Source organism: Urocampus carinirostris, chromosome 8 (genome assembly GCF_059441175.1).
Source record: "Urocampus carinirostris isolate Australia breed hairy pipefish chromosome 8, RoL_Ucar_1.0, whole genome shotgun sequence".
Taxonomy (NCBI): Eukaryota; Metazoa; Chordata; class Actinopteri; order Syngnathiformes; family Syngnathidae; genus Urocampus; species Urocampus carinirostris.
Window position 1 is genome coordinate 1,050,638 of NC_142356.1, and position 23,195 is coordinate 1,073,832.

The window sequence follows — 23,195 nt, forward strand, 5'->3', positions numbered from 1 at the left end:
AGTGATAATAAACCTTACAAACGCAACACGGGACTCATTTATGCATCCCGACTTAAGATGGTGATTTTTTTTTTTTTGTCGACGTACGTTTCCGGTAAGGCACAATTCGAGTTTTCCGTCCTGGACGACGTAGATGCTGCAGTCGGGCTGTCCCGGCCTGAAGACGTGCTCTCCTTGCTGGAACTGCACAAAGACCATGTGCTTGCAAAGCTCCAGGAAAAGGGGCTTCTCAAAGTGGCCCAGAACGCTGTGGCAAAAACAAAATGGAGGACGCTGGATTAGAACTCTCGGAGGAAAAGGAATAGGAAAAGAAAGTACTCCTGGCTACTATTTGGGTGTTAAATGTAGTCATGCTGTGCGTTCGTGTGCCCGATCGAAGAAAAAGAAGAGAGTTGTGGATGAATTCGAGCGAAAAGACTGGACCGAGGCAATCGTCAAATAATGCTCATGTCTGCGGCGCGCATTTCATAGGAGGTAAGAGAAACTGGGGGTCGGACTAGTAGATGAAACGGCAAATGGGAACATGACAGAGAAAGAGAGTGAGCGAAAGAAAAAAAAAACAGACGGAAAATAAGAAAGCGAGGACAAGTCAGAGAAAGAGAACAAAAAAAGAGAGAGAGAGAGAACAGGAGAGAAAGAGAGCCAAAGAGAGAGAAAGACAGAGGGAGAGAGAGAACAAGAGAGAAAGAGAGCCAAAGAGAGAGAAAGACAGAATGAAAAAGTGTAAGAGAGGGAAAGAAAGGAAAAAAAAGAGCAAAAAAAAGAAAAGGAGAGCTGGAGAAGTAATGAAAGAGACAAAAGAGAGCGTGATAAAGAAAGAGAATATAGTGAAAAAGAAAAAAAAAGAGTCATTGCGAGGTAAGAAAGATTGACAGAAAGAGTGAAGAGAGGAGAGAAAAAGTAAAAAAGAGGAAAAGAAATAAAGAAGGAACGACAGTGAAAAAACGGATTTAAAGAGGGGTAAACAGAGAAAAGGGGTAAGAAAGAGTCAGAAAGAGAGCGAGCAAGATAGAGAGAAAAAGGAGTGAGAAAAAGATAGAAACTAATATAGCTCCAGTTTCTGTGTGAGTGGCGCCTGTCTGGCGTTGTCAACATCAAGCGGACACATTTCAAACTGCAGCGGATTTTTCTCTCGTGCTTCTCACGTGCCAAATTGAAAACCTTGGCGGGCCCGTTTTGGCCCGTGGGCCGCATGTGGTCTTTAAGACTAGGCACTTAGATAAGACAGACTTCCACTAATAGCGGTCTCCTGCCTCTTCTTTCCAGCTCAAAGAAGCGAGGGCCGGGAGACGGCGCCCCCCGGAGGCCACCTACCGCACGTTTTTGAGCATGTAAAGCACTTCGGAGGGAAGATGGGAGTTGGCCACGTCGAACTCGGTGAGGTCGGCCTCCAGGACGGAGGGAGGGGGCTCCTTGGCCTGCAAGGTAGGCACTTCCTTCTTAAAGCGAAGGATCCTAAAAAAAAAAGAGAAGAAAGGAAAAAGGGAAGCCAATAGAAAAAGGACTTGATAGAGGAGCCATCCTGCCGTATAATTCATGTCATACCTAAACGGAGGACATCCGTGCAATATATTCCGAAACGTACGCATCAATATTTATCTTTTTTTTTTATTCCTTATTTTATCGTGTAAATGGTCGTGTAGAAATTACCGTATTTTCCGCACTATAAGGCGCACCGGGTTATAGGGCGCACCCCGAAAAAATAGTTTTTGGTCCTATTTTTGACATACATAAGACGCACCGGATTATAAGGCGCTACAATGGGAACGTTGACAAAACAGTCAGATAGTTCAGTCTAACTTCTTACCCCCTTAACATTCCCAAAGCTTGCAAATACGTGTCGAGAACACGTGCGGATGCGGTGTCCGTACGATGTCACTCAAATGCATCGTTCCATCATTCGGAAGGTTAAAGTCTTGGGATTCAAGAAATGCCAACCATTCCTTACTTTCTATTTTCTTTTTCGCTCGCAACTTTACTGTGCATATGACAATAAACACTTGGAATTGAGTTGAATTTAAAAATAGACACTCCATTCCATCCATTATCTGCACGGCTTATCACAGAAACATCGAGTTCAGTCTGAAACAAGATATATAGCCAGAGTAGCTCACCAAAGTCGTTGTGTTCGGAAAAATGTGTAGCCGTGGTCCTCTTATATCCGTGAGTTTAGTAAATCCAGGAGAATAAAATATTTACAAATACAAAATAGTAAAAAAATGCTTTCTTTATGCCGTCAGCCACGTGCTATACGCATTCATCTTTTTCGGCCAATCGCAGGGTTTGTTTTGCCCCTTTAGCCTATGCGAGCCTGTAAATGATAAAAAAGATCCGCCCCTTTACCTCCGAATAACTTTAGCCAATAGTGATCGATTCAACTGATGATTGACACATTGGTTAGCCAATGAAACGCCGGTAAATAAATCCCAGCATGCACCGCGTTCGGGGGAAAATCGAGTCGGCGGCTGCAAGTTAGTTGGAAGACTTTGCGACTTAATATTGATCCATATATAAGGCGCACTGTATTATAAGGCGCATGGTCAGCTTTTGAAAAAAATAAAGGCTTTTAGGTGCGCCTTACAGTGCGGAAAATACGGTAGTCTATATTGTTACATATTTTTCTCCCGGCATTTTCTCATTTCTTCTGTCGTGTACAGTATTTTGACGTGTATAATGTCATTCATTTTGTCGTGATTTTCTCTGATTTATTTTTAGAGTATTTTGTCGGGTATGTTGTCAAACAAAATGCCATTTATTTTGTTGTCTTTTTGACTCAGCTGTTTTGTTGTAAACCTTTTCAGGTATTTTCTCATGCCTTTTTTTTGTCGTTTACAATATTTTGTCATTTATATTGTCACTTTTTTTATGCCAGGTATTTCGTCGTGTATTTTCCAATATATTCTGTTGAGGCGGCGCAGTGGTTAGCGCTTGTGCGGCACAGTTCATGTCATGGGAACCTGTCGTGGGTTCAAATCCAGCTCCAGGCTTCCTGTGCGGAGTTTGTATGTTCTCCCCGTGCTTGCGTGGGTTTCCTCCGGGCACTCCGGTTTCCTCCCACGTTCCAAAAACATGCATGTCAGGTTAATTGGCCGGTCCAAATTGTCCCTAGGTGTGAAGGAGCAAATGAGTTGAGTTGTCTGTCCCTGTGTGCCCTGCGATTGGCTGGCAACCAGTTCAGGGGTGTCCCCTGCCCACTGCCCGCAGATGGCTGGGATGGGCTCCAGCCCCCCGCGACCCTAATGAGGATAAGCGGTACAGCTAATGAGATGAGATGAGATTCTGTTGAGGTTTTTGTCGTGTCTATTGTCGTATATAATGTGGTCAATCGTGGACAATTTATGATATCCACCTTACAGCATCATCTCCAAACAGAAGAGCGGCTTTAGCAACAGACTGCCGTCACAGTCTTGTTCCACGGAGAGACTGAGGAGATCATTTCTTCCTCATGCCATGAGGCTCTTTAACTCCACCCGGGGGAGTAAAAGCCCACATGAAACCCCACCCCCACATTTGCATATTACCCTTTTTACTTTCCATAGCACTATTTAAATACCCTATAGCAAAATGTTTGTTGTATTGGGTATTTTTGTATTCTATTTCTTTTATTTTATTATTTTATTTTGGAAGTGGGAATTTCCACTACGGGGATGAATAAACTGTCTATCTATCTAATGTATATAATTTATTTTTTTCATGTATTTCCTCCTGTATTTTTCTTTGGAATTTTGGCATTTATATCGTTTTTTTTGTAGTCCGTTTTTTGTTTAATTTGTCATTTGCAGTTTTTTTACTCTTGTATTTTGTCAATGTTGTAAAAGGATGGTGGAATGTTTGGATGCGTTCTAAGGTACCCGTATGATGCGGCGGGGGTAAACCAGCAAAGCTGTCGGGTCCTGCTGTCGGGACAGAAGAGTGTGTTGCGTCACCCTGACCCGAGTGACACGGCCGCTTTCTGGTGTCCCGTTTCATCCGGAGGGACGAAAGCATGTACCAACTTGGGTGCCGAGGTGCCTAACTTGTTTGGGTGTTTGGGCATTTGGCTTGGCCAAGTTTTGTGTGTGTTTTTTGCTACTTTTTCCCTTCTTTATTTTCTTTTTTTGTATGTGTTTGTCTTGCTGTCGGTCACCCCTCTCGAGGGATATGACCAGGGTAGATATATATATATATATATATTTCCCCATATGGCAGGACAGCTCTTCCCTAGTACTCGGTTTCAGGACTGTACTTTTTGGCAATGTTGAGCATCTTCTGCTTCTTTTTGAGGCGCGGTCTTGAGGAGGAGGAGGTCCCCACCAGGGAGGACGTGGACTGAGAAACCTTTGGAGAAACGGGTGGCGGTCAGGTGAGAAGGAAACGCCAAAAGAAGAATGCAAAATACTGACTTTGCGCATGATTTTGCGTCCGTAGAACATGACTTTGTCCCTTTTGCGAAAGCGGTACTTGGGAGCTTCCTGCGCTTCCAGGTCTGACAAAATAAAAGCAAATGTTGGCGTAAGAGTGCTGAGAAAATGCACCTTTCCTGATTTTGCTGTTTTTTTTTGCATCTTTCTCACTCGCAAAGGTTTCAGATCGTCAAGGATTTGAATAGTGCACAGAGACAACAAAAAATAATACACTTGGTTTATGAAGGCACCCGAAAAATCAAAAGCTTTTTGGCCCTGTGTGAAGAAGTCAAGAAATTGGAAAAAGTCTATGAAAGGGCTCCAGCAAACCACTGTCAAAGCCGTTATCCACAAATGGAGAAAACTGGGGACGATGGCAAACCTTCCCAGGTGTTGGGTCTAAAAAGGGACCACTTTTATGTGGGAGAGCTTTAAAAGTTGGCTAACGCTAGAAAATACAAAAGGTATGAGACTTTTTAAGTTTTCTTAACAACTGCAGTTGGAGAAAGAAAGAAGGTCAGAAGAGCAAGGATTTTACCTACTTACAGCTCACTAGCCCAACTCTTTCTGAAACATCCCCCTTCTGCACTATGTTTTATTAAAGGGACAAGGGTGGACAGGTACTGAGACAAAGAGAAAAGACTATAGACCATCCCCCCTGGACAGCTGTGGGGTGGTGAGAAACAAAGACGGGAAGACTAACGCCAAAAGGGAGCAGGAAACCGATTAGAAATACACACCTTTGAACAAATACGTTTAAGTCTACTTTACACCAGGAGTGATCGACCAACTAAGATGACTCAGAGCTTACAAAAGAACCTCCAAAAACATCCGTGGAACTAAGGGCCTCACTGGTCTCAGTTAGGTCAGTGTGCAAGACCTCACAATAAGAAAGACACTGGCCAAAAATGCCATCCATAGAAGAGTTCCCGGGCGAAAACCACTGCTGTCTCAAAAGAACGTAAAGATTCATCTCATATTTGCCAACGAGCATCTCGATTATCCTGAAGACTTTTAAAGAGACTGACGAGTCAAAAACTGAACTTTTGGGAAGGTTTGCAACCCGTTACATCTGGCTTCAAAACAGCACGGCATTTGACATGTGAACGGTAAAGCCGGGTGGTGGCATTGTGACTGTCTGGGGCGGCTTTGAGCGATCATGAATTCTGGTGTTCACCAGGAGATCCTGAAATAAAACGTCCGGTCATTAGTTGGTGCCCTCAAACTCAAGCACTTCATGCTAGAAAAGCCGCCAAAATATATCCACAGCGTTACCAATTATGGTAAACGTTCGGTTTCACTGCCAAATGTGGCCCAAATGCTATTAGGTTCAGGGGGCAATTGCTTTTCACAAAGGGCCAGATAGCTTTAGATTTCCTTAATAAGAGGAATCAACTGTATTTCCGGGGCAGTACGGCGGCACCGTGGTTAGCGCGTGTGCGGCACAGTTCTGAGGTCATGAGATCGAACCTCCGGTGTAGAGTTTGCATGTTCTCCGCGTGCTTGCGTGGGATTCCTCCCACATTCCAAAAACATGCGTGTCAGGTTAATTGGCCGGTCCAAATTGTCCCTAGTGAGTTGTCTGTCCCTGTGTCCCCTGCCCACCGCCCGAGGACGGCTGGGATGGGCTCCAGCACCCCCGCGACCCCACTGAGGATAAGCGGTGCAGATAATGAATGAATAAATTGTATTTCCTTGTGTCGTCTCTGTGTGATATTCAAAATTTTTTAGAGGATCTGAAACCTTTGCGAGCGGCATTGTATATCTCGGAAAGGAAAAAAATATTGCAAATGAAAAAAGCTGACTTCTTAAGTGTATCCGCCGCAGGACGAAGAAGATGAGGATGGCGATGAGGACGATGGCTACGCCCGCGCCCATCACGATGCCCATCATCTGAGGAGTCGGACCAAAATACATCACAAATATAAAAAAAGAAAACCTATCAAATATACAGAAGATTTATCATCATGCAAAATACAAAATGTAGAAAAATGTCAAAATAAAAATATATGTAATAATATACAAAATACATAACAATGTAATATATATATACAGTAATTAAAACATATACATGTCTAAAAATAAATGCATAAATCATATAGAAAAAAAATGTAAATATAAATGCAAGTATATAAAAAATATATATAAAAATAGATGTAAAAAATAAAATAAAAATATAAATACAAAAAAATGTATAAATATAGAAATGAATAGTGATATGAACACGACATAAGCTGTAATTGCGACACTCACCATGCCGGTCTGGAGCTCCTCCTCCACAAGCGATTTAACGTCATCAAACGTGTCCTGTTACAAACAGACTCCCATTGATTTTTGCACACTTATGAGAGCAAGGGTGGGATACTATTCGGAGTCGCCACGCTGGATTTAAAAAATGTAGTCAAAGGGTCCTAGCCTGGAGACCCATCACGTGATTTCATTTAGCAAATAATATATGCATTTCTTTAGAGATGTTTTAAAATACAATAGAATCTGAATCCCCTTTATTATCATTGCTTTTATACAGCAAAATGACAGTTGCACTCCAGTTAGCAAGAATGTACATTATAAAGACTCATAAATAGAATATTCAGTATTCACCTCTCAAAGTAAAGTATACGCATCTGATATAAAAACGATACACAACCAGGATATTGCAGTTAACAAGTCAATATGTTTGCACATTATTATAGAAATGACATAAAGTGTTAATAAAGTCAACAGTGCAATAAAATGAAATAAAATAAAGTACATATATTTATCCTGCATCAGATACTTCTACTGCAAAAAAAATATTACGACAGCACAAATGTTTTAAAACGATTCTAAAAAAAAAATCCGAATTAAAAAAACTGCACACAACCGGAATATTGCATTTAACATTAAATAAGTTGAAACGATCTTGAATTAAAGCAAAAAAATATTTTAGCATTAAATTTGTGTTGTAATATTTCTGTAGTAGTATTTTGCATTACAGTAATACCATAGTGGTCATTTTTTTCTATAGTAGACACAGAAAGGGACAATAGGGACAAAGCTGGCAGGGAGAAATAACAAGGAAAAAAGAAACTACTGTAGCACGTTATCATACATATTGTCGTTATATTTTGACCTCTTGTGTTTGGCTGGCTGGGGCCGCACGTGGCCCGCGGGCCATAGTTTGCCCACCCCTGGAATAGACGCGTGCAGGTTATTTTAGGGAATTTAGGGAATTTAAGCGCTACTAAAACCTTGTGAGAAGGAAAAGAGCTGCTGAGTGAGAAAACATATCTTGCAACTTTTTGGCTTCTTTCCTTTTTTGCTGTGGTTAAAAGAAAATGAAAATACATAGGAAATCTTGTAAATCCCCTGCCCACTGCCTGAAGATAGCTGGGATGGGCTCCAGCACCTCCGCGACCCTACTGAGGATAAGCGCTGCAGATCATGGATGGATGGATGGATGGATGTCTAGTGAAGTGTCGTGTCCAACATCAATGATATCAATGACGACAAAGACAATTGTATAGCATCGAACGAGGAACCCACCTGGGAGCCGTCGACCCGGACCTCTTCTTCTGAGGTAGTCTGTCCCATGGTAGAGCCGATTCTTCATAGGGCCGATCCATAAAAGGCAGCTGCGGAGAAAGCGTGGAGAACTATCGTTATCTGGATGCACAACCAAAGCTGGCGCACTTCCTGCTCATTCTCCGAGCTTTTAACGTCTCTGGAGTGCTGCGCAGGAAGGACTAAAAGGCTTCCGCTTGCATCAAGCGAATGACAAAATAAGGACGCCGCTGCTTCTGCAATACGGCGAGGGAGGAAGCTTCGTCCGGCTGCCCATCGACAGATCGATCCGTCGAAGCTTTAGAGCAGGGGTCGGGAACCTTTTTGAGCCAAAGAGCCATAAAAGCAAAAAAAAATGTTTTCAAAAGAAATTGAGAGAGCCGCATCATATCTTTTCAGACAAAATGGAAAAAAAACTGCCAAACACGCTCTCTAGACAAAATCTCATTTGATTTCACTGTGTGTCATTCGATGATTTCATCAAATGAACGAAATGATAATAATGCCAAATCCAGTGTCCCAAATCAATGTCAATGTTCCTTTTACAATTTGTCTTCCGCCTTCAGTTAAGAGTGTTGAGGCTATTTTCTTCCATGAAATTTGTCCTTCATAACGGTTTCAGAACAATGTGCATGCAAAGTTCTTTTGTAAAAATGTCACAACAAATGACTGCAAACCATAAGCATATCGTCAAATTCGCTTTCAGTGAGCGAAAGAGAGAGAAGGAAGTGCCTTGCGCTGTGTGCAGGGATCCGCCCACCTTTACTGCTCACCCAATCAAAGTCCTTCGCCAGCGTTTTTATTTATCACTTTTAAATGGTATGATGCGGCAGGGGTAAACCAGTGAAAGCTGCAAAATGATGCATGGACTCGCCCCCTCATAGCTTTCAGATTTGATTCCCCCTATGTTCCTGCTCGAAGCATCTGCTCAGAATACTGGGGATCTCCAGAGCCAAGAAGAAATCCACAGCTTGGAGAGCGTTCTCTTTTCAGGCCCCAACGGTGTGGAGCCACAAATATATATATATATATATATATATATATATGATTTACACGTGAGATTTCCTATATTGTGTTCGCAATTATCAAGACATATCATTTTCAGGTCGAGTAAATAGTGAATATATTCGTTTTTGAGACAACTCTCTTCCCATATAGGTGTCAGGTAAAAATGACAGCATGTCGCTTAGATTTACAGTTGCAGGAAGTTCCTCTCATAACAATATACCACAGGAAAAGGCTACCTTCATTTTTTGGATGTTCATAATGAATACCCATAAACATACCAGGCTGTATTTGCCCAAGACACACCCGAGAAATGGTGCCCCTGCGACCCTAGTGGTCAAAAGATCTGTAACCCTTGCACCCCTACACCCTTGAGGTGTAGCATAGACTTATCCTCTGGGGCACAACCCCTAGGGGGCGATTACAATTCATAGGACACTGCAACACAAAACGATGCCGGCTGCAGTTGATCACGAGGGAAGAAGAAACGCCAGAAAAACGAACGCCAGCTGAGAGACAAAGAAATGCAGTGGCAAAGCAAAGCCACCGGAGAGCAGGGTTTGCGTCATTTTTAGGTAGACTTGTTGAGAAACATGGCAACCATCTCAAGCATTGAAAAGGACTTTACAAAAAATTCAAGCACTTTTCAATCCTTTATTAAAAATCAAGCATTTTCAAGTATTTCAAGCACCCTTACAAACCCTTAGAAGAGGACCTTTAGAACAGGTTGGAATTTCTTGTTGGATTTTTGGGTCCTTTCCTGTTCTTTTTGCGAGGTCAAAATTCATGAATGCCTTCTCTCCTTGTTTTGAGTGTCTGCTAAACTGTCATTTTAGCAATCGTTTATAAAGAATAAGTCAGGAAATATGAGAATACAAATTTATTATAAACATATATTGTTGTTTTGTCAGGTTGGAGTGCGGTGAAGCACAATTTAGATATACAAATAAACAAAGTTACATCTAATTTGATTGGCCGAGCAAGAAAGTGATATTTGGGGCGGCAGTGGCTCAGGAGGTAGAGCGCTCGTCTTGGGATCAAGGGATCCAGTTCGAATCCCGGCTCGTCCGTGTTACATGTCGAAGTGTCCTTGGGTAAGACAGTGAACCCCTAATACCCCCAATAAGCAGGTTAGCGCCTTACATGGCTGCAAGGCCGCTATTGGGAAATGTGAAGCACACTGTAAAGCGCTTTGAGAAGTCATTGACTTGAAAAGCGCTATAGAAATGCAGATCATTTCATTTCATCATATATCAACTGGAGCATACTGAACATGTTTTTATTGTCTTACCTTAGCTCATAAACTAAGTCTATGTGGCTCTTTTGAATAAGAGCATCAATTCTAAAAAAGAGTCCACGCAACGAGAAAAAAAAATACCGGATGGCTCGCCTTGTCGTTAGCTGGCCAAGCCAATGGTCAGTTCTATGATTTGGGGTTGAGGTGTGCGCCGAATCGGAATCCTTGCTCTCGTGATCGCCCTCTGCCATAAGGCAAGAGAATTGCGTGCCTCATTCTGCATCTGCTCAACGGAGCAATAAGTTGCCTGCTCATTGTATTTGTAATATTCATGATGCCGTGTGAAAATTTTAAGAAAAATAAAATCTCACCTGCCTCACTCGACCGCACGTCACCCACGCATACCATATTTGCCTTTTTTTCTCCTCTGTTTGAAAACGAAGTAACGCTTTTCCCGCGAGAGATGACGCAAGAGGGAAGCCTCCGAGCGAGCCGGGCGTGCCTCCCTCCACGGACGTCTTCTCCATTTGTTCTCGAACAAAAGGGACCGTTGACCACTGTGTACACTAACTGGCCTGTGTATCGCCACAAGACCGAGATCAAAATATCCTGCCCATGAATATTGTATTTGAGGGTGGACCGATATGGGTTTTTCGGGGCCGATACCGATGAGAGAAGGCCTAAAACGGATTGCGGTTTAGTGTGAAAATAACATGTATAATGATATTAGTCGAATGGTGTAAAGTAGGCTTGAACGTATTTGCTCAATGTGTGTATTTCTAATCAGTTTCATGCTCCCTTTTGGCGTTACCTAGTCTTATTGTCTTTGTTTACGTGTCTAGGGGGGATGGTCTGTGGTCTTTTCTCTTCGTCTCAGTACTTTTCCACTCTTCAATAAAACACAGCGCAGGGGGGGGAAGGTTTTCAGAAAGAGTTGGGCTAGCGAGCTGAAAGCAGGTAAAATCCTTGCTCTACTGACCTCTCTTTCTCTAACTGCAGTTGTTAAGAAAACTCAAAAAGTCTCATGCCTGGTGTATTTTCTAGCGTTAGCCTATTTTTATAGCTCTCCCACATGTAAATGGTCGTTTTTAGACCCAACAGTTGGATCCCTCAAGCACACAGGGGGTAGGGGCACCATTTCCTACGGTGTGTCTTGGGCAAGTACAGCCTGATGGCACCCATTCCTCTCCAGGCCAACATGTATTTCGACCCAGTCTTAAAACCGGGGACCTTTCAGGTGTTAAGTGAATGTGCCAACCGCTGTGCTACCCAATAATAATGTGGTAACAGTTTCACATATAAGTCTAGAGAATTTTTAACCCTCTTTATTGATGTTGACTGTGTTTTGTGTACTGTTACCCAATGCAAAATATGTTGCACCCTGATCTTCCCGAGAGGGGGATGACCCCTTGTGAGGCCCCTTCTCAAGGTTTCTTATTTTCCTCATGCTGAGGTTTTGAGTTTTTCCTTGTCCGCATGTTAATTTCAGATCAGGGAACGGTATTATTGTAAGTTGTGCAGACATTTTGTGACTTGACCAGAGTATAATTTTGACCCCCGACCAAATTATGGAAAAAAAAAAAAATGCGACTTATAGTCCAGAAAATACCGTACCTAGCTTAATGTTGAATTCAAACAATAATAATGATTGGAGTGAGAAACAAATTTCTATTTCCAATTTGCTCTCATCTATTTATTAGGTAACTTCTGAGAGTTTGGAGATGAAACTGAAAAATAAAGTAAAATACTGTAAAGTTTTTCCCTTGTAAATAGTTTGGGATGTTGTCGGTGAGAATTGATCTGAAAATCCATGCGATGACATGTACAGAATGAGGCGGCAAGAAAAAAGGAAAAGAAAGAGCGGTCTTTGAAACATTCTTTGACTTGTTGGGAGCTGTCTGGTCTTGTTTGAAGCACAATCAAGAGAAAAGAAATGAGAACCTGCATGATATATTCCATGTTCACCCCACAGAATAAGTAAACATAGCTTATGTTTAGCGCCCTTAAAGCCACAGTGTGTAATATTTGCAACTAGATGGCACTGTTTCTAATGTGAATGAAAACCAGTTCTGCAGTAAGACGGTAGACAAACATGAATATCTATATACTGTACTGGAGTCATATCCCTCTAGTGGTAGGTGGCTAGAGAAAAAAAAAAAAACAACATTCACCAAATATCCATTCCACTTTGCTCTTCCTAACCAGACACCTAACATTAATGTTGAGGTTTTTGAGTTTTTCCTTGCCCTCATGTTGGTTCCAGATCAGGGGATGCTGTAATAATAGTCTGAAAAAATAGTCTGTGTAATAACCTGTGACGCCCATTGAGACTCTTTGTGATTAAGGGCTATACAAAGAAAAATGACTTGACTTAAGCCCACAGCACAACAAAGGCGGAGTTGCTGTGCCAGGAAACCAGCAAAGAAGCTCGGCAGCATACATTCGTTTACCCCCTCTGCATCATATGAATCAATCATATGAGCCCAGGTTAGCCAGTACGGGCTGCATCGATAGTCATTCTTTACTGTACTTCGCCATTCACAGCTACTAATAGCAAACACTCTTGCATCCATGAAATTAACCGATTTGACACAAAGACCACGTTTCACCCAATGTGTCCAACCATATTCGGGCCTTCCTCTCATTCTATTTCCCAGCATTTCTCCACTACATCTCAGTCAAACAGCCTTCAAACATGGCTGACAATCATGGCGGCCACTAAGTTGGGATTACAATACAATTTTATCCACCTGTATTTTTTTCATTAGAAAAATAAATTAAATTAAATCAACATTGGTATGATACTTCATGTATTTTGGCCTAGAATTCAAGTCAAGGTTTTGTTTTCCTGACTGAAAGATTTTTTATAACACTAGGAAGCACTGAATAGTATACACCGTCCCTTTAAGCAAACAATATGCTTGACTGAGAGCAGAAAGTGTTTAAATCAATACTTGACTGAAATAAGAGCCTGCTCCATTTTGCTCAGAGGTCAATTGGCTTCCGGTCGCACGTTGATGACGTCACGCCTTGAAGCACCATTCCGTGGTCGCCCAGACAAATAATAATAATAAGCCTGCTACCTGGCGCGACCTGTCAACATTTCTCTTGATACAACTGATAATTTGGAATTATTTTGAGTGTTTTCGTGTCGATTCTTGGGATAAAAATAGAATAAAAACAACAACAACAGCAATACCGGTCCGTTACTCAATCACACCACCGTACTTTGCACCACTCGAGTCTCCTCTCGGACGGGCAAATTTCAAATAAATAATATGAATGTACAAACATGAACATATTTAAGACGTGAATGGATAAGAATTGTAGTTTACCTGGAGCCTTGAAGTCGAAAACCGTCAAAGACAATCTAAATAACCCAACAAGGCTCGCAATGGAGCAACTGCTACGTGACTCTTCCGCAAGACCCTCAACCAATCAGCATAAGCGTAACTGCAATCACAAACCAATTGCGGAGCGGGAATCGGCTGGGGTGGGGAATACGGGCTAGTCCTGATGTCAATAAAGAGCTTCTGTCCAATGAGAAACGTCATATGCTTTTTGCCACTCAGTGATTTGGTAATAAAGTGATTGACAGTCCTGGTAGCCAATTGTAGGAGATCGTGCCGCACTCAAAAAGAGGAAATGTAAGGCAAAACATGAATTGTTCTAGGATTATTTGGATTTTTTCTACATTTGCTAGACCTTAAAAATAACGTTTTGAAATAAAATGAAAACCCATTTTTAAATTTAAAAGGTCGTTTTTTTATGATTTGAATGTTCATTTTAAGAACGTTTTAATTAAAAGACCATTTTATTAAATGAATGTTGGCACTCTCGGGTTTCCATAATACAAATAACCCAAATGTATGTATAAAGTACTTTAATACGTTTGTTTTTCGCTAAACTTTCCAAGTGTGAATAAATTGACATACTGGATTCCCCCTTTAACTATTCATAACACATTTGCACTTGACAAATATGTTTTTAGCCATTCATCTTATCAAGTGTAGATAACTTAATGCACCAGCAATCTTTTTTTTCCTTAAAGCGCCAGTGTGTAATATTTGACCACTAGTGTCTAATGTGAAGGAAAACCAGTACCACAGAGTACAGTGCAGCAACAAGATCCCAGACAAACATGGTAGGGATTCCACCATGTCAAAGAAATAGATTTTTTCTTCTATTATTTTTTATATATAAAAAATAACATTCGTATGATAGTTCATGTCTTTTTGCCAAGTATTCAAATAATTATTTTTTTTACTTAATGAAGTTTCAGTACTAATGAGACCCTTACTTTACACACGGTGCCTTTAAGTCCTCTGGAAACAAGCATTTTATTTCATATATTCTTTCTGTGCGCTTTTTAAAATTAATACATTTTCAGTAAATAAAAATGTAAATAAAAACGAGCACACAAGTGCGTAAAACAATAACTTGCCCCTAAATAGAAAAGTGGACAATCATATATCATTTCTTGTCTCTTATTTTGGAACTATGTCGCCGCTCATGTCATCGCACGACTTTCTGATGCACTTCATTGCTGTGATGCTAAAGGGAGAAGCAAGCCTACAAGCACAATCGTGGAATTTTTTACCCATTTATCTTGACGTCCTTTTATATCTTATCGTCATTTCTGACCTGTTTCTCCAGGAGGGCCAGTTGTAGTTTCAGAAGCAATATTCGCTACATTAGCCGTAGCAACAAATACATGTTTAAATTTGACGGGCCTATGAATTTAATGGAAAGATCTGCAACGGCTTATTTCACCCAATTAACGTGTGAATTTTCTGTCAATTCGACTATTATCGTGCAATGTTGTTAGTTGTTTTACCATTTGGGGCGGCAGTAGCTCAGGAGGTAGAGCGATCGTTTTAGGATTAAGGGATCCCAGTTCGAATCCCGGCTTGTCCGTGTTACACGTCGAAGTGTCCTTGGGTAAGACACTGAACCCCCAATAAGCAGGTTAGCGCCTTACATGGCTGCACAGATCACGGCCGCTATTGGGAAATGTGAAGCACACTGTAAAGCGCTTTGGGAAGTCATTGACTTGAAAAGCGCTAGAGAAATGCAAATCATTTCATTTCATTTCATTATGCATTGTATCATCGATTTGAACAATCATGTTGCGGTTCTTTGATATCCGCACCCTAACGGCAGATCTGCTTTTTGTACCAGGAGATTTAATAAGAAAAAAAATAGTAAAGCCTTTAATCAAGTCCCATTTCTTGGGCATGTCCCATTTCTGCTCACTTCCAATAATGTAGTTCATCAATGTTGCTGGTTGTTTAACCGTTTGGTATGGTTTACGTCATTGTAGCCAATCCTGGTGCTGTTCTTTGACTCCCTACCCTTTAGGGCGTATCTTATTTTGTAACCTTGGAATCTTTCTTAAAAGAAAGGGCTACAACAGTTTTTTAATAATCCGCAATTTGGGCTCTCTCCCCTGTTGTTCCTGCAAGTTCAAAATCCATTGAAGCCTTCTCTTCTTTTTACAATTGTCTACTTAACTATAAAATTATTGTTCATGTAGAACAGCACATAATTGATCAAATCTAAATATGAGGGAATAAACAAGATATGAAAGGGTATTTCTTTGGCTTTCAAGCAAACGCGTCTTTCAAAGTGAGACTATGGTTCAATCCGTTTAAAATAGGATTTATTTTTCTTCAAGGTGATGCGAAGGTCAAGCGAAGGTGATTACAAGTCGGCGATGGGCCTGTGCGGCCAATAGGGATACTTTTCCTTGTCCAGTTTGGTTTCGGGGTAAACGTCGTTCAGGTCTTCGATGGTCATCTGGTCTAACGGGATCATGTTCTTGAATTTGTTCAACTGGAAAGGAGACAAAAACGTAGCAGAGCGTCAATGATATCGTCGGGTTATTTTGGAGTACTCCTGCATGATCGGTCCCGGATCCGTGTCGGACCACCTATTTGTTCAACTGCAAAAATAGGACGCTACATGAATAGCCAAAAAGGCTCTTCATCCAGCTGGACCACACCTCCACACTGTGGATTTTTTGCAGGAACACGGCAGTTCAAATGACTCCAGTTTTGGGGTAAAAAAAAAAACTCTTCTACCGAATAGAGTGTTGTCAATCTTTCAAACGAAGTGACTGCCCATCTTTTGCTTTTTATTTGAATCAATAAAATTTATATTTGTATCGCATGTCATTCAGAATGTATCTAAATTGGTTGAATTTCGGAAGTAGCAAAGTTTTTTTTATTGTATTTGATCAGTTATCTATAGCACTAAAGATTTTAAATATGGAATTCATGTTTAATGGCTGTGCATTTCCAGGGATGTTGTGTCGTTGTTTGACTTCAAGTTGGTTCAGTGTGTAAAAAGCAAAAATTGATTTAAATTTTAGTTTTTTTTGTAGATCTGATTATTGTACCGTAAATTCCAGACAATAAGCTGCCATTTTTTCCCCAAAGCTTTTACCCTGCACCTTATGCATTTTGATGCATTTTTTCCAACAGGGGGCGCAAGAGCAGTAAAGGCGAGTGTAAGACATTATTATTGATAATATAGGACAAAAAAATCATAATCCGAGGAACCGTTTGGGAGCGCAAAAAGCCGACGCTTCTCGGTCAGCCGAGCCAAAAGAGCCACTACTGGAAACAGCTCCAGAAAACCCACAAAGAGCCTAATGAACCGATCCTTTTGGATGGGACAGTATCGCTTCACTCGATAAGGAGGACTGGAGCCCTCATCCGCGTCATTTTTACACATTGTTTTTTCTTTCAAGTTTTCTTCATTTAAAACTTTGGTCTATCGACCGCCAGGAAACACGGCAACGGAAATAATTTCAAGCATTTTTGAGCACTCCACCCAAAATTCAAGCGTTTTTCCGGCCTTGATAACACTAGCTCAGGCGGTAGAGCGCTCGTCTTGGGATCAAGAGGTCGCAGGTCCGATTCCCGGCTCCTCCGTGTTATGTCGAAGTGTCCTTGGGCAAGACACTGAATCCCTAATGCCCCCAATAAGCAGGTAGTTGACATCCTATTGGTGCTAGGTGTGTGTGTGTGTGAATGGGTAAGTTTGAAGCACATTGTAGAGCGCTTTGGGAGCTCTTCATTGACTTGAAAAAGCGCGATAGAAATGCAGGACATTTACTTAAGAAATTGGAAAAAAGTCTATGAAAGGGCTCCAGCACATTACTGTCAAAGCCATTATCCACAAATGGAGAAAACTGGGGACGATGGCAAACCTTCCCAGGGGTTGGGTCTAAACAGGGACCACTTACATGTGGCAGAACTTTAGAACATTTACCACTAAAAGCCAAGCGTTTTCACTTCCCGTGGGTGGTCCCCATTAAGCGCCAAAAGACAGGGATCTCCGTTTTCTCACCTCAGCCTCGTACTCGGCGACGCGAGCTTTGGAAGCTTCCACGTAAGCCTTGGCGTCCAAGTCCTGTTGATAAATCCGTTAGTCGCAGCAACAGGACAACATTTCATTTGTGGGGAAAAACTTTGAAACGTACGGCCTCGGCCTCCTGCGCGTCGATGACGCTCGTCTGCGTGTCCACGGGCTCGGGGATCTGCAGGGCTTTGAACTAGAAAACCGAGAAGAACAACATGGAGCCGAGAGGTCGAAAAAGGGACGTTCCGTTACGATTTCTCAACCTTCTTCTCGAATTCGTCCACCATGCCGGCTTTGGCCACGGCGCCTCGGTAAAAGTTCCAGTCGATGGCGGCGGGAGACGCTGGCAGGGAAGTCAGTCTAGCAAAAGGAAACAAAGTGTTGACAAAGTGCAGACCATCTAAGGTGGAAGCTTGTCAGTGATAGTTTTTTCCCAGTTTTAGTAATCCCTTTTATATTGTGGAGGTTCTTCTCCAAAAAGAACCTGTAATAGGCAAAATCCATAAGGTAGAAACCTGTCAGGAACAGGACGTTCTCACACAAGCCTTTTATTTTACAGGAAATGGGGAATCATGCACGTTAGGCGGCAGTCTGGCGTGAAATGATAGGAAGCCGGAGGCCAACAAGATCGATCCGAATTGCCCGAGCCGATACCGGACAGGACCGACAGACAGGATTGATAATAAAACAGGATATCGAAAATAAACAGGACAAACAAGGGAACAAAAACAGAGAATAATAAACAGGACAAAAATAGACGGGAACGAAACTGGAAATCAATATTAAACAGGACAAAAATAAACGGGAACAATATTGAATAACCTACTCTTCTCGTCGGCTGAAAAATAGTCTGTGTAGTATAGTGTAATAATCTGTGAAGCCCTTTGAGACTCTTCGTGATTTAGTGCTACACAAATAAAAATGACTTGACTTGGAAATACCAACAGGAAAACAGGACCGCGTCAGAGGTTCGTTGACGGACTGACAAAGGAAAAATGAGAGCACTGAGCTTAAAAAGAGGGAAAGTCAATCCGTTAATGAGCCGCAGCTGGCGCCACACGGGCGGGGCCAATTGGGTGCCATGGCAACCGTGACAGAAACCCAGCGTTTCCTATACCATCTCCAAACTCTGGCGGGCCAGAGTTTAATTGGGGCCTGCCAGGGTCTCAAACTTGTATTAAAAGAAAAAAGAATGAGTTGATTGGTTAATAGTTTGCTGGGCTAGGGGGACTATCACTGTAGCACATTGAGTACAGGGACATTTCATGTGAGATTGCAATACGGGGGAGAGAAAGGAAATTTTAAAAGAGGAAAATGATCATTTTTGGGACTTTTATGAATGGCTCCAAAACATTGAGCATCATCCATCACTAAGAGAAGGATCTGACTCAGCCCATCAAAGCTTAGCACAACGCAAATCCCTGAAGTAGCCAAACTGAAAAGTCAACCACGCTATAATAAGGGATTACATGACTGACATTTGTATTCAACAAAAAGACGTTTCATTGTAAAACACAATAGACCCCCAGGATACTGTCGCCCCACTTTACAGTAAAGAACAAGATGTTTTTTGGTTGAAACAATTCTTGCAATTTATTTGATTATATTTGAACCAAATTATTGTTTTTCTTTGAAGTCAATTTAGCCTGGTTTTGCTATAATAAGAAACCAAAGGGTACCGATGCTCCCTGAATAACAGCGGCTAGCTTTTAGAGACAATCTTCTCAATAGAAGAAATTGGAAACTTAAATATGAATGCAAATAATGATTTCAAGTAGTGACAATATATTAAGCTTCAGTACTGTATCGGTGTAGTCATTGCTTTAGGGGTCGCTAGCTGCGACTGGCACATTAGCAACTAGCTTAGCTTAAGCAACTGACATCATAGACGCTACCACTAGCTGTATTAGCATTAACAACTAATATTAGCATCCATTCAGTCGTTCATTTATTTATTAACATATCTAGCTTTAGCAGTTATCTCTTCGCTGTAATATTGTAGCATCGCTTTAAACGGCGCTAGCAGCGACAAGCGCAACATTGGCAACTAGCATTAGCAGCTCCTTTTATTTTTAACGCAGTCCGTCCCTTCGGAAATTTATCAGCTCTATTTCACTTTGACGCCCCCGATTTAAGCACAAGCCTGCATATTACACTTAAGTAGTAGAAGTGGACTGAGTCTGAAGCGCGTCTGTGATTGATATATATCATAAAAAAAGCTAAAGCGGAAGTGATGAGCTCTTACCATAACATTAGTCAATCTGGCTCTAAAACAAGTGTGCCCACACTTCAATTTAAGTTATTTTTAAAGGCATGTTGGTTGTATTGTATTTTATTTATTTTGGCTATTTATAAAGTTTCAGAGAGCTATTTAGTATATACTATTAGCTTATTTAAATACAGTTTCTATCATCTGCTAGACGTCAATTTCAATTTGCATTCCCCACCTCGGAAGCGGTTCAGGTCTTATTCCAGGGGGTCTATTGTACAAGAAATTGAAAAGAAAAAAGATTGAGAATATTGAAGGTACTTGGCAGAAATGGCGTCGCTGCGGGTCTTGAGCGCATTAAACATGCTCTTCTGATTGGGGGGCACACGTTCGGCAAAAGCCATCCAATCGACGGCCTTCAGGGCTAAGCGGCGGGCGGCCATCTTGGAAATCTAAAACACAAAGGACGGCGTCACATGAGGGCCCCAGGATTCACCGAGAACGAATCGATATTGCCATGTGATAGGATTGTCATCGTAAGATACAGTGCTTTTTTTCAAGGATTTGGGGAGTGTCGATGGGGCTAATGAATAAAGGCCAGGCAAAGCTTGAAAGCAGCACGAGATGTTACACACTGTGTGAGCAACTGTGATTGACTTTTGTATGCTGTCAGTCAAACAGTTGGGCGGGCGCACAACTAGCCAAAGAAACAAACGGCGGAGCAATGAGACTTTAGTAGCTTTAGCCGCTCGTTACATTACTGCGAACGATGAAATCGGACTCTGAGAGAAGTCAAAAGTGGGCAAGGAACTGGTGATAAACAACAGGTGCTCGGTGGATTGTTATCGAGTCCGGGAAGAGACTGAGGCGGGGTCGGGAGAGACGGCAATAGCGAGGCTACAGGTCCGGCCTACTTCTACAGCTAGGCTAAGAACTTTAACAAACGTCCCCTGCCGAACCTTGCTAGTCAAAAACGCCAGTTACATTACCCATGAAAGGGGTGACCTGGAGCTAAAACCTGTGTGAAACTGCGTCATTTGTGACTCTTATATTCAGGGATCAGAATGGAGATTTTCATTTTCAGCTGAAATAGCCAGCATCCAGGAATAAACCAGGGCGGAGAGCCCCCCCACCCCCGCCCCCCCCCCCCCCCCCCCCCCATTTTCCTAACGGCCGCCAGGGTGCGCCAGAGCAATAAAGGAAAGAGCGAGACAGTCGGATTTTGAATTTGTTTGCTACGCAAGAGAAAAAGTGAAAAAGTCGGAATGCCTTTGGGGTTCAAAAACAGCGGAAATCCGCGGATCCGCGGAAAATTCTGATCCCTGTATATTTCAATCATTGCAGAGACCATGCTGAATTCAAACCGATGATAACCGTTCTCTAAATCACGGATTCTCTAAATGGACTACACATTACACAATGTCCCTTTAAAATAAAATAAAAAAATCGCATGGAAATTGCAATACTGGTATGAAAATTCCGAAATCGTGCTGCTCGACTTCACATCCCCACAAAACAGTTCGCGTGTCGTAAAATAAGGAATTTTTCAGCACGTGTCATATTTTAGTATCTTATTTTGAACAATCTTTTAAGAGAACGTGAACAGATTTAGTAAATTTACCAAAACAGTGACGTGAAAACGTGCATTGTTTTTAAAAGAGTGTTTAGCGAGGTACACTGTGTTATAGAGAAAAATCTCAATGGCCACTACCTGAATAAAAGCACACAATGTGGATCGTGTGGAGGATACTGTGCAATCAAGTGGAAAACTCTTCCGTTTATTTTTGGTTTGGTTTGGTTTTCAATTTTGCTCTTCCCCGAGATTCGATCTGCAACCTCAGTGGAACTGTTTAGGTTAAAACACACTTCTATTCTATAGCATATGAATAACCTAAGATTTCATGTTGACAATATCTGTGTATTATTTGTTATTGCAACATCCATTGCAGCCTGGTTATCGTAGAAGGGGGATGACCTCATGTGCGGTCCCTTTTCAAGGTTTCTTCGTTTTCCTCATGTTGAGGTTTTTGAGTTTTTCCTTGCCCTCGTGTCGGTTTTAGATCAGGGGATGCTGTCATAGTAGTCTGTGGTTTGCAATAATCTGTGGTCTGCGCAGCCCTTTGAGACTCTTTGGGATTAAGGGCCAAACAAACATGACTTTCTACATTAGACGTTCCGGGATTTTTCTTCTTGTACTTTCTAATTATTTTCATACAGCACTGAGTTGCATTTCTTTAGCTAAAAAAAGTAGTATGAAAATACAATTTAATCTAGTGAGATGGGCAAGCACATGCAAATGGATTGAAAACTATAGCAGTTGTACATCTGATGAGTTACGTACATTTATATTGTTTATTAAAGGACAACATTTAGAAAAAAGGATTTGTAAAATGTATTTAATAGGTAAGATAAAGGGGTAGGGAAAATAAGCATCTGCTTCCGACTACCCCTTTTCGAGCATGTTATGTGACATCATCTTGTTGTTGACTCATTGTTTGAGTCCTGTTTTTATTTTAAGGTTCGAATTCAAGTTTTCATTCATTCAAACGCCCATGCCATTTAATGAGTGGTTAGGCTGAATAGAAAGAATTATAGTCTAATGGCATCAATACAGAAAACTTACAGATTACTTTATTGCACAGTGGCAGAACTATAGCTGTATCTTGTTTTTGCTCGTTTTTGTTTTATGCACTTCATTATTGTTATTGTTGTGGACCAGTCTGAAATAATTGACTGTATGTAGAAAAGGGTGGTCTTTATTGCCCCTGATGACAAATTAGTGTACATTGTTTACGAGATTAGACGTGGCACTCCGGGAGGAACATGTAAGGAAAATAAAAACGAAATAAAAATATTATTGCTTTTGAAAGGCAGATGTGCGCGCTTCACAAAACAGTGCAATGACATCAACAGCAACAATTTGCAAAAATTAAAAAGAAGTAAAATGTGAATATGTAATAAGTAATATAGAGTATTCAAGTCACATTTAAAGCGTCGTCCTTGTCTTGATATTGCACTTGCAGCTAAACGCCGCTAGCATTGTTAGCATGCTAGCCAAGGTCAGAGAAAAGCGTTTCGAACCTCGGCACTCTAGCCGAAGATTAACTATTTAATATGTGACATTAATAGCAAAAATAAGTGCGACAAAAAACATGTACAAGAAAAGGTGGACATTTAAAGATAAATTTAATAGCGTCTTCATTGAAAAGAAAGGCGGAGGACTTACCTCGCTGGTCCAAATGAGTCGGGAACGGAAATGGTTCTTCTTCGATTTGTAAAAAGAAAAAATAATAGCAGCCGGGCGCTGGTTGTGCTTTAGCGGTAAAATGGAAGAACTGCAGCTTTGCTCGAAATGCAAATGCTTATTTATTTAAACAACGTTTTTTTTATTTTAACTACTCATAATTCATCAATCACAAATTTGAATTATGTTGATTTTATTTACGTTCAT

At 41.3% G+C, this 23,195-nt stretch overlaps 2 protein-coding genes across 2 annotated transcripts in view; both read right to left on the reverse strand.

Moving 5' to 3' along the window:
- Window positions 1-13,649, reverse strand: part of pnpla6 (patatin-like phospholipase domain containing 6) — a 62,970-nt gene extending 49,321 nt beyond the window's left edge. The window contains exons 1-8 of the mRNA XM_088342899.1: window positions 13,503-13,649; window positions 7,908-7,996; window positions 6,636-6,689; window positions 6,188-6,275; window positions 4,383-4,465; window positions 4,226-4,317; window positions 1,315-1,455; window positions 88-247 (exon numbers count right to left, since the gene is read on the reverse strand). Coding sequence (XP_088199025.1) covers window positions 88-247; window positions 1,315-1,455; window positions 4,226-4,317; window positions 4,383-4,465; window positions 6,188-6,275; window positions 6,636-6,689; window positions 7,908-7,955 — 666 coding nt within the window. The 5' untranslated portion in view covers window positions 7,956-7,996; window positions 13,503-13,649. The remainder of the gene's footprint in view (window positions 1-87; window positions 248-1,314; window positions 1,456-4,225; window positions 4,318-4,382; window positions 4,466-6,187; window positions 6,276-6,635; window positions 6,690-7,907; window positions 7,997-13,502) is intronic.
- A 2,163-nt stretch (window positions 13,650-15,812) lies between these two features.
- Window positions 15,813-23,043, reverse strand: atp5pd (ATP synthase peripheral stalk subunit d). Its single transcript, XM_088341228.1, has 6 exons — window positions 22,971-23,043; window positions 20,066-20,196; window positions 17,799-17,895; window positions 17,657-17,728; window positions 17,524-17,586; window positions 15,813-16,002 (listed from the first exon to the last, which is right to left on the reverse strand). Exons 2-6 carry the CDS (start codon window positions 20,185-20,187, stop codon window positions 15,871-15,873), a joined length of 486 nt encoding a protein of 161 aa, XP_088197354.1. The 5' UTR covers window positions 20,188-20,196; window positions 22,971-23,043; the 3' UTR covers window positions 15,813-15,870.
- Window positions 23,044-23,195: the final 152 nt, after the last annotated feature.